The following is a 15655-nucleotide window of genomic DNA, read 5'->3' as shown; positions in this document are numbered from 1 at the left end:
AAGGGGCGGGGTGGTAGTGCCTTGATAATAGTAAGAAAAACTGACACACGAAACATATATAATGTATGGTAAAACACTGCCGGGTGATGACCGCGAGCCGCTTGAGGGGAGTACAGCACAAGACACACTGGCGGCCATCACTCAGGCCACACCAAGAAATGTACAGTAATCCGTCTCTTCACAGGGAAGGGTATAAACACACTGAGAGAATCATAAACACCGATAAAGGTAAAAGACAAACAAGTGGTAATATACACCGCAGCTGGCGAGACCTGCTGCCCTCCACTTCTCGTAAGGCTACGCACTCAGCCTACTCTTATGACCTGTTGAGGCAAACTCCTCCTGAAGGACACGCTGAGTGTGGCAGGCGGCTAACCTGACCTTCTGGCGACAACGGCTGCTGGACGTGGCTCACACGGGGTCAAGAGGCGGAAGGCCATCAGGGGAAACACTTGACCAGCACACACGATTATTATGGCTCAAGACAAGAGGTGGGCGTGGCTCAGGAAATGAGGTGGGCGTGGCTCAGGACAAGAAGTGGGCGTGGCTCAGGACAAGAGGTGGGCGTAGCGCAGGACATGAGGTGGGCATGGCTCAGGAAGAGGTGGGCATGGCTCAGGACAACAGGTGAGGCGTGACTCAGGACTGGTGGAGGGGAGTGTGGCGCAGGTGGAGGCTGTCATGAAAGCAGGTAAACATGTCATGACAATGGGTGAGTTTCATGACACGTAAACCCATCATGACAATAGCCAGATGTTGGGTAGGGGGGTGGTGAGGGTGGGGAGGCAGGGGAGGGGGAGGAGGAGAGGGGAGGGGAGGGGAGGGGAGGGGGAGGAGAGGGGGTAGGTATAAACGGTAGTAAATACACAAACACAAAACTATGACAAAATATGAAACATTACTGAGGACTATTACTTTACTGATAACAGGACATCACATAATGCTGCCATACTTAAGTGACATACACAAGTGGTCGTGACAAAGAGAGCCAGTCAGGGACACAGTTAAATTTGGGGACAAATGACAGAATCTAGCAAACTACTTCAATCTGAAATAACCACTTAGCAAATACATCTATAAGAGGTATGGCGGACTGTGTAGGTGTTGTGTGTACTGTGTGGTGTGAGTGCAGTGTACATGCAGATGACAGCGAGGCAGTGTGGGGTGAGGGCAGCAGGTAGTCCGGCGGCGGCGTGTGAAGGGTTTCTACTGTACATCTCGCTGGTGGCGCGGTGACCTGGCGCAACACTGCCACGCGTCCCCCGCCGCTACCTGAGAAGGCGCCTGTAGACCGTTTGAGGCGCTCCCGTTTCTCCGCCACCAAGGCCAGGAGGGCAGGGGAGAGGCGATCCGTTATTCCTTCGTCAGTCACTTCCCTGCCTCCTGCCTCATCACGCCCACTCTCGGCACTGAGCGCCGCCGCTGCCCGCCCAGCCTCCATGCTCTTGCTCCGAGTAGTGCGGGTGGGAGAGGACAGTGCCAGTTGCCTCTTGAGTGTGTTGAGGAGCTCTTGGGAGGTCATGAGCGACGAGGACTTAACTGGTCCAGGGCGAGAACTGTGGTTATGTGGTTGTTGCTTGGCCTGGGCAGCTGTGGAAAAGCGGTAACGGACCGTACCTACAGGTACGTCTCTCACTGGACCTTCCCTCATCTTCGGGTCCCGTATAGAGCCGTTACGTATCATAGCATCCCGCACCTCTTGTAGCGAGGCGTACTCCCCGTCTAACTGTGCAGGAGAGCCATAATGACTAGCATCATAGGCGGTCTGTTGCATGATTGACTTTTGATGTTGAAATGACCGCTGTTGCTGTTTCTGCCGCAAGAACTGTTGCGCTTGCTGTTGTTGCAACTGCTGTTTTTGGTATTGTTGCTGTTGTTGCTGCTGTTGCTGCAACTGCTGTTGCTGCAACTGTTGTTGCTGCAACTGTTGTTGCTGCAACTGCTGCTGGTGCAGCTGTTGGTGATGCAAATGTTGTTGTTGCAGCTGTTGCTGTTGCAGCTGCTTGAGCTGAGATACTGTAGCGGTTGTTATAATAACGCTCTCGCCACACGGGGTCTGCCGGTAGTGCGGAGCTGGTCGGCCTGGTACTGCCTCAGGTCCACATACTCCTGCTGTTGCTGCTGCTGTCGTTCCATGGCCTCGTAGTTACGTAACTCCACATAATCTGTTAAATGTGGAGTCATTGTGCCAGAAGTGTAACTTCCCACACTGGTCTGAGTGCGCACTGGTGGTTGGTGGCGGTGTTGGAGGTGAGCTTGCATGTCATGTATGGTCGTGTGTGTGTTGGGTGAGGGGTGAGGCTGGGGTGGCAGGGCAGCTAACGGGGATCTGGCTGGGGATTGAGAGTAGGAGGGCGGGCTGGGGCGTGGAGGCGAGGGTGGCGCCAGACGTATGGAGGAACGCCGCCCCCGCCGCTCCGAGCCGGTGTAGGTGCGTGGGAGGGGGCCGGGCACAGGGTCAGCGTCGTGGCTCTGCTGCCAGGAGCGGCTCTTACCCATGGGGGCAGTTGGATGTGCCTGCACAGCTTCCTGCCGCGTGATGTGATGGTGTCGACGTCCTATGCCAGCATCGGCGGAGTGGCCCATGATGGTGGACTGCTGCTGCTGCCACGACCGACTCTTGGCCAGTTGCCGGGCGCGCTCACTCTGCGGGGTGCTGTGGCCAACACTGTACTGTTGCCACGAGCGAGCCTTCCAGAGGGGCGGCTGGGGGCTGCGGGCCCCAGACATCCTTCCTTCTTCATAGGACATGCTCCTCGGGCCGGCGGGTGGTTGCGGTTCTCCATTATAACGCATCTGTGTCTGGTCTTGTGGACCCACCATACGGGTCCAGGGGTCACCGGGTGGCTGTCTGCTGGGCATCCTCACGGGTGACCTACTAGGTGCCTAGCTGGTGACCCATTGGGACCCCTGTTGGGAGATCGACTGTTTCTTCGGCTGTCTCTCCTTCGGCTGTCTGATCGACTAGGAGAACGGCTTGGAGGTCGGCTGGGGGACCTGTTTGGTGAACGACGAGATTTTCGTGAAGGAGATCGGTTAACGGACGCCTTGGGTGGCGGCACGGGACTGGAGGTACTAAGAGAGATGCTGGGAACGGTCCCCCGCACGCTGCTGCCCCGGACTCGGCTGCTGTCACGGCTGTCTGATCTTTCTTGTGACTCTTGTGCGGCCTTAGTGAGGATGCCCTGGCGTCGTGGGCTGGGCCTGCGGGACCGACGCCCACTGCTCTTCACGCTCAGTCGTGACCCATGCTGACGACTTGAGCTGCCTTGCTCGCTGCTGCTGTTGTCGCCGCTGTCCCGCTGAGGTGATGGTAACTCAACGTTCTCGTAGCCGTCGGCGTCAGTCTGAGTGGAGAGTCGAGGTGAATGGTCGACTGGGTGATCATACCGCGCTGCTGGGGGTAGAGTCGCCCCGGTCACTGCCCGCACGGCTACCTGCCCTGCTCCCTGCCCGGCTGCTGCTAGGCAGGCTAGAGGGGCCACCACCACCCTCTCTTTGCTGGCCACAGCTGGCGGGGCTGCTGGTGCCGGTGCGACTACCGGTTGGGCTGCCACTTCCTGCTCGGCTGCTGTTGTTAGTACCACCTCGGCTGGACCCAGAATCAGTGGCACAGTCCAGTAACCTGTCGCCGCTCCAGCTCTGACTCTTCTCAATAGTTTGGGTTTCCTCAGCTCGACCCTGCAGTCCCGCTCCCCCACGACCATCCAGTATGGAAGGAGAGCTATTGATGCTGAAGGAGTCTGGCGTGTGGTCGTGTGTGTACTTCCATGACGAGGACCTCTCCACACCCGCCTTCTGTGGCGTCTGGCCGGATTGCTGCTGCTGTTGATGAAATAGCTCCCTGGGGGAGGCGCCGCCGGTGGAGGGTGTACTGACGGCCACTGTCTCCCGGCGGCGTCCACTAGTGCTGCGGGCGGCTACTACGGGGTTGGGCGCCACTCCGGCCTCGCCGAGCTCAGGGCCACTCTGGGAGGGCTGCTTGGTGCTGCCACCCGACCCGCCCCGCAGCAGCCGACTCAACAACTTACTCTTTTATCGTGCCCACGACCCAGTCTGCCACTTTACGTGCTGAACTTGACGTATGGCACGATGCCTGTAACAGGAATACAGCACCACGTACAGGACTTCACATGTGTGTGGCACCACTCACGGCACTCCTTATGGCACTCGGCGTGTGGCCCGTGCACCACTTATCGAGTGAGATTTGCGAGGCAGGAGCCGAGGTGTGGCAGCACCAGCTGTTGTTCACATGTCTGGGGACGACGACGCATCACTGGACACCATCATACCACCTCCACACACACACACACACCACGCCTCCACCACTACCACGGTATTCAGTCTTTCAAAGTTCACTTCTATTATCACTTTATCATACAGTTCTCTGTGGAGGAAAAGAACAAATGTAGCCATTATTCACAAGATCAATACTACTGCATCACGCTCAACAACAACAGGTGAATTTGGTGAAGCGAGACAGTAACGATGTGTACTACCCTGGTGACCCACACAGGGGAGTCACGAGTACCACCACCTATCAGTTGTTCCTCCTTCCCATCACACTCCAGCGCCACCCACAACCACCCACATCCCCCCCCCTGCCACCCATCCGTCAGCCCTTCTTCCTGCCACCCAAAATCACTTAGACATCTCCCTCCTCCCACCCACCCACCATACAATACCTGGTCCCAGAACCCCCACTCAAGGCAATATAAATAGTGGACAGTGACCCAGAACGACAGTACTTGTATATATTCAAAAAAACACACACACACACACACACACACACACACACACACACACACACACACACACACACACACACACACACACACACACACACACACACACACACACACACACACACACACACACACACACACACACACACACACACACACACACACACACACACACACACACACACACACACACACACACACACACACACACACACACACACACACACACACACACACACACACACACACACACACACACACACACACACACACACACACACACACACACACACACACACACACACACACACACACACACACACACACACACACACACACACACACACACACACACACACACACACACACACACACACACACACACACACACACACACACACACACACACACACACACACACACACACACACACACACACACACACACACACACACACACACACACACACACACACACACACACACACACACACACACACACACACACACACACACACACACACACACACACACACACACACACACACACACACACACACACACACACACACACACACACACACACACACACACACACACACACACACACACACACACTACTCTCCGTAATTCACGAATAGAAAACCGAAAATTGGGTTAAAGAAATCTTTACACCATTATCTGGGACACTTCACACTCTGTTCCAATACCCACACCTGTGCCTAATACCAACAGGTGTGTGTGTGTGTAATGTTATACCCTCCTGCAGCGACGAGAGGGCTAACAATAAACCTGTACAGTATTTCATAAAGGGAGCTCTCAGTAATTTTTAGCTCCATCATTTTATCCTTTATTTGTTCTTCTCACATCTCATCGCAGGCTCTCCCTCCCCTACCTCACAGTCTTACCTCCCTCCCTCCTTACCTCACAGTCTTCTACCTCCCTCCCTCCTTCCTCCTCCCTCCTCCTTACCTCACAGTCTTCTACCTCCCTCCCCAGCCACAATAAACGCTGCTGTATTAAACTTCAAAGCCATCAGGTGAGACAATTTAATCAGGTGACGTCATCATTAATCAGGTGACGCCATCATTAATCAGGTGACGTCATCATTTTAAACACATAAATTTCCCAACAATAATTAACAGTAAAAGTTTTCGTGTTATAAAAAACTATTCCCCGTGACATGAATGATCGTTAGTACAGGCGATCAACTCTCTCTCAGATAGACACAAACAAACAGCGTGAATATAAATGATGTGAATTAATCATATCCTCGGTCAGTGAGGCGACGGAGAGGTGAGAACAGGTAATAAATACGACCCGCCTCACTGCCACCTGACCTACCTTACCAAAGGCAGGAAGGGGGAGGAAGGGTGATAGAGAAAGGGGAGGGTAGGAGGGGTGAGGAGGGTAGTTGTAGAGGGGGGATGATATGTGCCCCAGGCTAGTCTCATTACCATACCCACTAGCTAATGTTATCACACACACACACACACACACACACACACACACACACATCTGCCACCTCCACACATGTCATTCACAACACACCAAAATTTGAACGTATATCTCCCCGGTAGAGCAGAGACTCCCGGTAATGTACTGGTGGTTAACACGGCATATACACCACCACCACCACCCCAGTAACCCCAGTAAGTTAACACCTTCTAACCCCGTTGATTAACATCAACCCAGTAACCCCAGTAAGTTAACACCTTCCCCGGTAACCACAGTAAGTTAACACCTTCCCCGGTAACCCCAGTAAGTTAACACCTTTCAGTAACCCCAGTAAGTTAACACCTTCCCCGGTAACCCCAGTAAGTTAACATCAACCCAGTAACCCCAGTAAGTTAACACCTTCCCCGGTAACCCCAGTAAGTTAACACCTTCCCCGGTAACCCCAGTAAGTTAACACCTTCCCCAGTAACCCCAGTAAGTTAACACCTTCCCCAGTAACCCCGTAAGTTAACACTTTCCCAGTAACCCCAGTAAGTTAACACCTTCCCCAACCCCAGTAAGTTAACACCTTCCCCGGTAACCCCAGTAAGTTAACACCTTCCCCGGTAACCCCAGTAAGTTAACACTTTCCCCAGTAACCCCAGTAAGTTAACATCAACCCCGGTAACCCAAGTAAGTTAACAACTTCCCCGGTAACTCAGTAGTTAACATTCGGTAACCCCAGTAAGTTAACACTTTCCCCGGTAACCCCAGTAAGTTAACATCAACCCCGGTAACCCCTAAATTAACATTCCCCGGTAACCCCAGTAAGTTAACACTTTCCCCGTAACTAGTAAGTTAACATCAACCGGTAACCCCAATAAATTAACACCTTCCCCGGTAACCCCAGTAAATTAACACCTTCCCCAGTAACCCCAGTAAGTTAACACCTTCCCAGTAACTGATGATTAAACCTTCCCGGTAAGTTAACACCTTCCCCCGGTAACCCCAGTAAGTTAACATCAACCCCGGTACTCCACACTCAGGGAATCTCGGGATTAACTTCTCTAAATCTCTATTATTTCTCCTGGAGACATTACTGGGACCACCAGTACAATTGACGATAATGACATTCTCTCTCGCTGTCTGTCTGTCTGTCTGTCTGTCTGTCTGTCTGTCTGTCTGTCAGTCTGTCTGTGGGTGCGCGCGTTTTCCAAATCAGACTCAAGACAACCGATTCATTTCTTATCAAAGTAATTCATCTTTATTACCGTCATTAAAGAGAGCAGGGTGGGTGGTGGTGGTGGAAAGACAATTATTGAACAGACAAGAAAGTTGGGCCGGGGTGGGGGAGGGGTGCCACGCCCTCCACAACATCTCCCTCCCCTCCGTGAATGGCTCGGTCTCATTCTCACCCTCCCTCCCTCTCCCTTATTGTCTCACCCGTTCGCCCTTCTCCCTCCGTGCTCCCTTTCTTTGTTTTTTCTCCTCACATGTAATCGCAGGCTCAACCTCCACCCCTCCTTACGTCACACCCTTCTACCCCCTCCTTACGTCACACCCTTCTACTCTCTCTCTCTCTCTCTCTCTCTCTCTCTCTCTCTCTCTCACAAGGATCAAGGTCACTGCACCACTACTGCATCGGGACGAAAAAGAAAAGTGTATATCATGTGTCGAGTTTGTGGGGTGGGCGGTGGGTAGTGGTGGGTGAGGGTGGTGGTGAGCAGTGGGTGAGGTTGGGTGGGTGAGAGTGGTGGGTGAGGGTGGTGGGTGAGAAGTGGGTGAGGTTGGGTGGGTGAGGTTGGGTGGGTGAGGGCGGTGGGTGAGAACGGTGGGTGAGGGCGGTGGGTGAGAACGGTGGGTGAGGGCGGTGGGTGAGGAGGAGTGGTGTGAACAGTGGGTGAGGAGCGGTGGGAGGGCGGTGGAGTAGGGCTGTGGGTAGGGCTGTGGGTGAGAGTGGTGGGTGAGGTTAGGGAAGGTGAGGTTGGGGGTGGTGGGTGAGGGCGATGGGTGAGGTTGGGAGAGGTGGCTAAAAGGAGCAAGTGAGAGTTAGTTCTGGTAAAGTGAAGTGAGGGCGAGTGTGGTGAGGAGGAGCGTGTCCCCCTGCCTCGGTGGAGCAACACAGCAGCAGACATACATTGTGGATGACGTGGTGGATCAGTGGATACCCCAGGCTTACGCCACACACACACACGCACGCACACACACACACACACACACACACACACACACACACACACACACACACACACACACACACACTCCTTCACAAATCCTCTCTCTCTCATATTCAGGGGTTGAAATAAAAAATAATAATAGTAACAGTATTAAATAGTCCAGAGCTCAGTGGTGTTGGTAGTTCAATGATAAATCACACCTCCCACCCACCAGCCAGCCTGCCCACCCACCCACCAGCCCGCCCACTCACCAGCCAGTCAGTAAGGCCCACACCAGCCAGTCCGCTCGCACACCCACCCAGCCAGCCTGCCCACCCACCCAGCCAGCCCGCCCACCCACCCAGTCCGCCCACCCACCCAGCCAGTCCGTCCGCCCGCCCAAGGACGAAAAAGAGACAAAGACCAACCCCAACACACCAACTATTTCCCGGAAACAAGTAATCTCATAATACAGGTGCGAGGTGTTACGCCCGAGTGTTGATTTATTCGGCTTTTGTGCTCTCTCTCTCTCTCTCTCCCATCACGAACTCTACAGAAAACTCTATCATTTGGCTTCCTGTAACATGATGGAATCCCAATGACGAGTTCAACAATTTCTGGAGGATGAGTCGTCAGCCTTATACACGTCTTCCTGACTCAACAACTTCTTTCGGGTCCATTCCTAATCTCAAATTGGCGTAAAGGTGAAAATTTCTATTCTTGGGGTTGATGCTGTAAATATTATGATTCTAGTGACGGACTTCGGCATTTGGTGAGTAGGATGGGGGAATGGGATGGGAGATAGGGGGGTTGAGTGATGGAGGGGGGAGGTGGAGTGATGTGGGAAGGGGATGGGAGGAAGAATATAGGGAGTGGGGTGATGGGAGGGGGGAGTGATGGGAGAGGGGGAGGTGGAGTGATGTGAAGGGGGATGGGAGGAAGAATATAGGGAGGGGTGATGGGAGAGGAGTTTGGTTCAATATCTCGACACGAACATACGGACTGATTACCCGTTGAGGCGGAGGTACGTAGAGTAGGTGTGGGGGGTGGAGGAGAAGAAAGTACCAGACGAGGCAGTGATGATAGTGATGGTGGTAGAGATAGCTGAGAGCGACCTACACCATCACCATTACCCCCAGCAGGAAGGAGGAGGAGGAGGAGGAGGAGGGAGGAGGAGGAGGAGGAGGAAGAGCAGGAGGAGGAAGAGCAGGAGGAGGAAGAGGAAGAGGGAAACACCAAGAGAGAGAGGGGCCATACCTTTGATGAGCGCCTTTGATATGTAGAGAAAAAAAATAACAGATGAGAACGGTGGATCCTGATGACGACTCTTTTCTCTCTCTCTCTCTCTCTCTCTCTCTCAACAAGACCCACCACAGTGCCCGAATTCACAAAGAAATACAGTAAAAACCGTAACAATAAACCTCTCATTACCGATCGACGCTCACAGAAAAACACAGACTACCACAATGGTCTTGAGAGAGAGAGAGAGAGAGAGAGAGAGAGAGAGAGAGAGAGAGAGAGAGAGAGAGAGAGAGTATCCTCATTTACGAACGAAGACTTTAATTATAATTCTTGTTTCAAAAATAATGAGAAGAAGTTAGGTTAGGGTTAGGTTAGGGTTGGAGACCTGCAATTAATAATTTGCCAACTTCCCCAAACAATATAATAATGTCATACCGGCGCCAATTCCCCTAATTAAAGGTAATTACCTGAACTACGGTGTAACATTCCCCCCCAGGTGAGCCGAGACTCTCAATGTGACTGGGAGTCTTAATGAGGCTGAAAGACTGTGTGGGTAGCTGAGAGACAGTGAGTGCCAGAGAGTCTTTTAAATGTGTGTGTGTGTGTGTGTGTGTGTGTGTGTGTGTGTGTGTGTGTGTGTGTGTGTGTGTGTGTGTGTGTGTGTGTGTGTGTGTGTGGTGGTGTGTGTGGTGGTGTGTGTGGTGGTGTGTGTGTGTGTGTGTGTGTGTGTGTGTGTGTGTGTGTGTGTGTGTGTGTGTGTGTGTGTGTGTGTGTGTGGTGTGGTGTGTGTGTGTGTGTGTGTGTGTGTGTGTGTGTGTGTGTGTGTGTGTGTGTGTGTGTGTGTGTGTGTGTGTGTGTGTGTGTGTGTGTGTGGTGGTGGTGGTGGTGGTGGTGGTGGTGGTGTGGTTGGTGTGGTGTGTGTGTGTGTGTGTGTGTGTGTGTGTGTGTGTGTGTGTGTGTGTGTGTGTGTGTGTGTGTGGGTGGTGTGGTGTGGTGGTGTTGGTGGGTGGTGGTGGTGGTGGTGGTGGTGGTGGTGTGGTGGTGGTGGTGGTGGTGGTGGTGTGTGTGTGTGTGGTGTGTGTGTGTGTGTGTGTGTGGTGGTGTGTGTGTGTGGTGGTGGTGTGTGTGTGTGTGTGTGTGGTGTGTGTGTGTGTGTGTGTGTGTGTGTGTGTGTGTGTGTGTGTGTGTGTGTGTGGTGGTGGTTGTGGTTGGTGGTGGTGGTGGTGGTGGTGGTGGTGGTGGTGGTGGTGGTGGTGGTGGTGGTGGTGGTGGTGTGGTGTGTGGTGGTGGTGTGGTGGTGGTGGTGGTGGTGGTGGTGGTGGTGGTGGTGGTGGGTGGTGGTGGGGGTGGTGGTGGTTGTGGTGTGTGTGTGTGTGTGTGTGTGTGTGTGTGTGTGTGTGTGGTGGTGTGTGTGTGTGGTGGTGTGTGAGCCACGTCTGAAGGGCTCCTCACCACGCACTCATCTTCTCTTACTTTTCTTAAGTGGCTGCCTCCTCCTCCTCCTCCTTACCTCTTGCCCCAGGCCTACCTCAAGAGCCCCCCCACACAGGCAGGTGGTGACCCCTGACCTTAAGCCAGCATGTCAGGTCATTCATGGCGAGAGTTACCAGACTGCTGCTACATACAATTCAATAACCTCTTATGTTCCCAGGTATTACTACGTACAATAGATAACTATTTTTCTCGTAGTTTAAAAAATAACCTTTTAGAAGACGTGGTATTTTTTCCCAAACGTTTAAAAAAAAAAGTAAATTATTCCTGGAGTTTCTAAAATGAAAAAAAATACAAATTGTCCGAAAGTCTCGAAAAATAATATTTGGTCAACGCTCGGGGAAAAAAATCCAAAGTTTCGGAAAAAATAAGAAGAAAAACCAGCATAAAAACAGCCCAAAGTTTGAGAAAAAGTAATAATTTTATCAGAGTGGCTGGGAAAGAGCACCACCACCACAGAGCTAAACTATCAAACTGTGGCGGGAGGAAACACGTGTTATGGCGCGTCTTACAGTAGCTGCTGCCCTATAATGATGCTCCACGTGACAACTCTAATGGTGCTTCACACATCACCCACTCTTCTTGGTGACTGACTGTTGAGTATATATCTATGTCCTGGCTAACACGGGATCTATATACCAGAGGAGAGGGAGGATGAGTGGTGAGAGGGAAGAAGGGGAGTGTGAGAGGAGAGCAGAAGAGTGAGAGTGAGAGAGTGTGTGTGTGTGTGTGTGTGTGTGTGTGTGTGCAGAGAGTGATCAGGAGTGAGAGGGGGAGAGGGGAGAGTGGAAAGTGTCTGTGACGTGTGACCAGGAGTGAGAGTGGCAGGAGGAGAGAGGGCAGGAGGAGAGGCCGGGGAGGGAGGGAGGGCCGGGGAGGGAGGGAGGGCCGGAGGGAGGGAGGGAGGGCCGGGGAGGGAGGGAGGGCCGGGGGAGGGAGGGCCGGGGAGGGAGGAGGGAGGGCCGGGGAGGGGAGGGAGGGGGAGGGGGGGGGAGGGAGGGAGGGCAGGGGGAGGGAGGGAGGGGCCGGGGAGGGAGGGCCGGGGAGGGAGGGCCGGGGGGAGGGGAGGGCCGGGGAAGGGAGGGCCGGGGAGGGAGGGAGGGAGGGCCGGGGAGGAGGGCAGGAGAGGGAGTGAGAGAGATTGAGCCTGGGAGAGTAGTCCTAACACGACAAGAAATGTGTACAGGGAGAGGGCCAAGGTCAGCCCTCAAGGGGTTGGACGTGTCTCCCTCACTCCAGGCCTCAAGGGAGAGGTTGTGAGAGGCGAGGGAGGGGTGCAGGGGATGAGGGGATGTGAGAGTAGGTGTAGGGGGTGCCAGGGTAGGGGAGGTGAGAGAAAGTGAGGGGAGGTGAGGCTACACCCACCAGACTCAGCCAAGTCGTATAAGAGGAAACGGAGGCAGATAAAGCAGCCGCCGAGGAGGAAGGGGAGGAGGTAAGAGAGATGAGGAGGAGGAGGAGGAGGTAAGAGGAAGAGGCAAGGGGAATCGAGAGACGGAAATAAATGGTGGTGAGGAGAAATGGAGGAACAGAGTGAGGAGAGATAAAAGAGGGAGAAAAGAGAGAGAGAGAGAGGAGAGGAAGGGGGGGGGGGGGGGGGGATATCTAAATGGGAACCATAACTAATTAACTAATCTCTCCAAAGTTGTTGATATTTAATTACGAATCACATCTAATCACAACAAATGTACATATAATTATGTACACTTAATCCCAGCAGTAAACAATTATCCACCTTTATATAATCACACACACACACACACACACACACACACACACACACACACACACACACACACACACACACACACACACACACACACGTCAATATCGTAATGTGATCAGGTCGTAATATCCACACAAGCTGTTGTCTCTCGCGCATTGCCACAGCTGGGTTCTGAGATCAACGCTAACACTCTGCTCATTAAGCTCGAAGATGATGCTGTGTTCTGAGCTCAAGACAACTTTGAGCTGAGAGTCGCCGCCTATCGTGACCAACACCTGAAGACCAACAAGGTTCTCGCCACAAGACACCAGCCACACCTCTGGGCCCTTCACTGTCACCTCTACAATACCCTGGCGGCACTGCTCCCTGACACTGTATCCCGGGGTTATGTATCTCCCTGACACTGTATCCCGGGGTCATGTATTCCGACACTGTATCCAGGGCTTATGTATCTCCCCATAACCCATGGCATCACTGTAACCCACATTAACCCACGACACCATCATAACCCACAAGGCAACAACAACCTCATTAAAAAACACAGGTAAGTGGGTCAGGGCCAGCAGGTGAGACAGGTGCCACATATAATAAGAGAGGCACTTAAGGTCATATTACGGCCCTAATGTAAACCAGTAGTAGGGGTCATGAACACGAGGAGGAGGAAGGAGAGGAGTAGGAACAGTAAAACGAAGAAGGAAAGGAAAAAGAAGAATAGAAAGAGGAGGAGGAAGAAGAGGCTAAAGAGCAGAATGAAGAGGAGGAAGGGAGGAAAAAAGAAAGTAGAATGAAGAAGAGGAGTGTGGAGGGAGGGATCGAGTTAAATCGTCTTCCCCACACTAATCAGATTACCACCATACGGCCGTCAACTCGCCCCTCAAATTAAATTAATTAGTTCCTGGGTTAAGACCTTAATCTACCAAACGTTTGACCAGCATCACCCACCGTCTCTCTCATCTGCGAGGAGGCCCAGCACACACAAGCACACAAACACACGCAAGCACACAAACACACGCAAGCACACAAACACGCAAGCACACAAACACACGCAAGCACACACACACACACACACACAAAGCACACAAACACACACACATAAAGAGAGGGATTGCAATTTAGAAGTTGTTGTGCATAGGTTAATTTTGTCACATAATTGGTGTTAAGTAGACGTATTTAGTTAACAGGACAAGACCAGCATAACTCTCTCTCTAAACCACCACCCTCATCATCGGCTCCCCCAAGATGATGATACGCTCGCTTGAATCACTGACAATCATCCTGGTGAATTCATCATCATATCACCCAGACCGTGAAGTGTGGGGTGATGGGGGTAGGGGGATGGATGAGGGGAGAGGGAGAGAGGGGAGAGGGGGGAGGGTGAGGGGGAGAGGGGGTAGGGTGGGGGAGGGGGTAGGGTGAGGGAGAGGGGGGTAGGGTGAGGGGGAGAGGGTAGGGTGAGGGGAGAGGGGTTGAATAGATATCTCATAATCACGGTGGTAATGTGGGTATCAGCGGGAGTGTGGTGGAGTGTGTGGGTGAGGTGCCTTACCTACCTACCCCTCACAACATCACTCCACTACTCCCCTTGTGACATCCACACATCATCTACCCCTTAATGACATCCACACTCCACTACTCCCCTTAATGACATCCACTCCTCTTCTCCTTAGCATCCACACCCTCCCCTTAATCACATCCACACAACACTACTCCCCTTAATCACATCCACACTCCACTACTTAATGATATCCACACTCCACTACTCCCCTTAATGACATCCACTCCACTACTCCCCTTAATGACATCCACTCCACTACTCCCCTTAATGACATCCACACTCCACTACTCCCCTTAATGACATCCACTCCACTACTCCCCTTAATGACATCCACACACACTTTCCACCCACACCGTTTCCTCTGCATCCCAATCTAAAATATTTCAGATCAAAAATAAATACAAATAAAATAAAATATCGCAGGTTTACGACTTTCACAGTTTCCAGTCTCCAAAAATGGCTGGTTTAACACGATCCAAATAGTGTATATATTGTTTACCGTCTTGTACGATGAATTACTAAACTATTTTTATCGTCAATTCCTAAATAGTGTGTGTGTGTGTGTGTGTGTGTGTGTGTGTGTGTGTGTGTGTGTGTTTCTCCCCCACCCTCCACTATCCCTTAACACACCCCCCCCTACCCCGTCCTCCTAACTACCCTTGACACGTCTCCACTTAATTACCAACTTTTAAATAAGATCAAACATTGCGCCACACTTAAAATGGCGCCCAGTACAGGTAGGCGCCTTGCTAAATTAAGTTAGAACGTGTTAATTATATTTCACCTCCCTCCCTCACCTCTCCCTCCTTCCTTCCCTCACCCCTCCCACATCTCCCCCTCCTTCCTTCCCCCTCACCTCTCCCTCCCCCATACAGCCAGATGAGTCCCCAGATGTGATTAACACAGATTTGTCCACCAATAACCAGAAGCCCACGACCGACGCCACGACCAAATAATAAAATAATATAATAATACCTCGAGTCTAATTGATGCTCTCAGATCAAACACACGACCGATGGGGGGTAGGGGAGGGGGGGGTAGGGGGAGGGGTACAACACAAAGGGGAGGGGGATGAGATAATCATGTACCGTACCAGACAGACAGACAGACAGACAGACACACAGACACACACACACACACACACACAAACACACACACACACACACACGTACAGGAATATGAATGCAGAAACAAGAAAACAACAGCAGCAATAATAATCAACTTGAACTGTTTACATAGAAGACTAACCTAACAAAATCAGGTCCAACAAAACCTTACCTGACCCAACCACTCTTAACCTAACC

General features: G+C 52.3%; 1 protein-coding gene across 12 annotated transcripts in view; it reads right to left on the bottom strand.

The window, feature by feature from the left end:
• Positions 1–2872, bottom strand: part of LOC121854350 (disks large homolog 5-like) — a 130729-nt gene extending 127857 nt beyond the window's left edge. For 7 of the 12 annotated variants that reach the window (XM_042348957.1, XM_042348961.1, XM_042348956.1 and 4 more), the window contains exon 1: positions 1216–1891. In XM_042348957.1, the coding sequence (XP_042204891.1) occupies positions 1216–1774 (559 nt within the window). In that variant the 5' untranslated portion in view covers positions 1775–1891. Of the gene's footprint in view, positions 1–1215; positions 2139–2495 lie in introns of those variants that run through there. The other 5 variants (XM_042348958.1, XM_042348964.1, XM_042348966.1 and 2 more) reach the window with 4 other exon arrangements.
• Between the last annotated feature and the right edge of the window lie 12783 nt (positions 2873–15655).

The sequence above is a fragment of the Homarus americanus genome, unplaced genomic scaffold, assembly GCF_018991925.1.
Source record: "Homarus americanus isolate GMGI-L3 unplaced genomic scaffold, GMGI_Hamer_2.0 scaffold54443, whole genome shotgun sequence".
In the NCBI taxonomy this organism is placed as follows: Eukaryota; Metazoa; Arthropoda; class Malacostraca; order Decapoda; family Nephropidae; genus Homarus; species Homarus americanus.
Note: the sequence above shows the minus strand (reverse complement) of the source record. Positions and strands in the feature narration are given on the sequence as shown.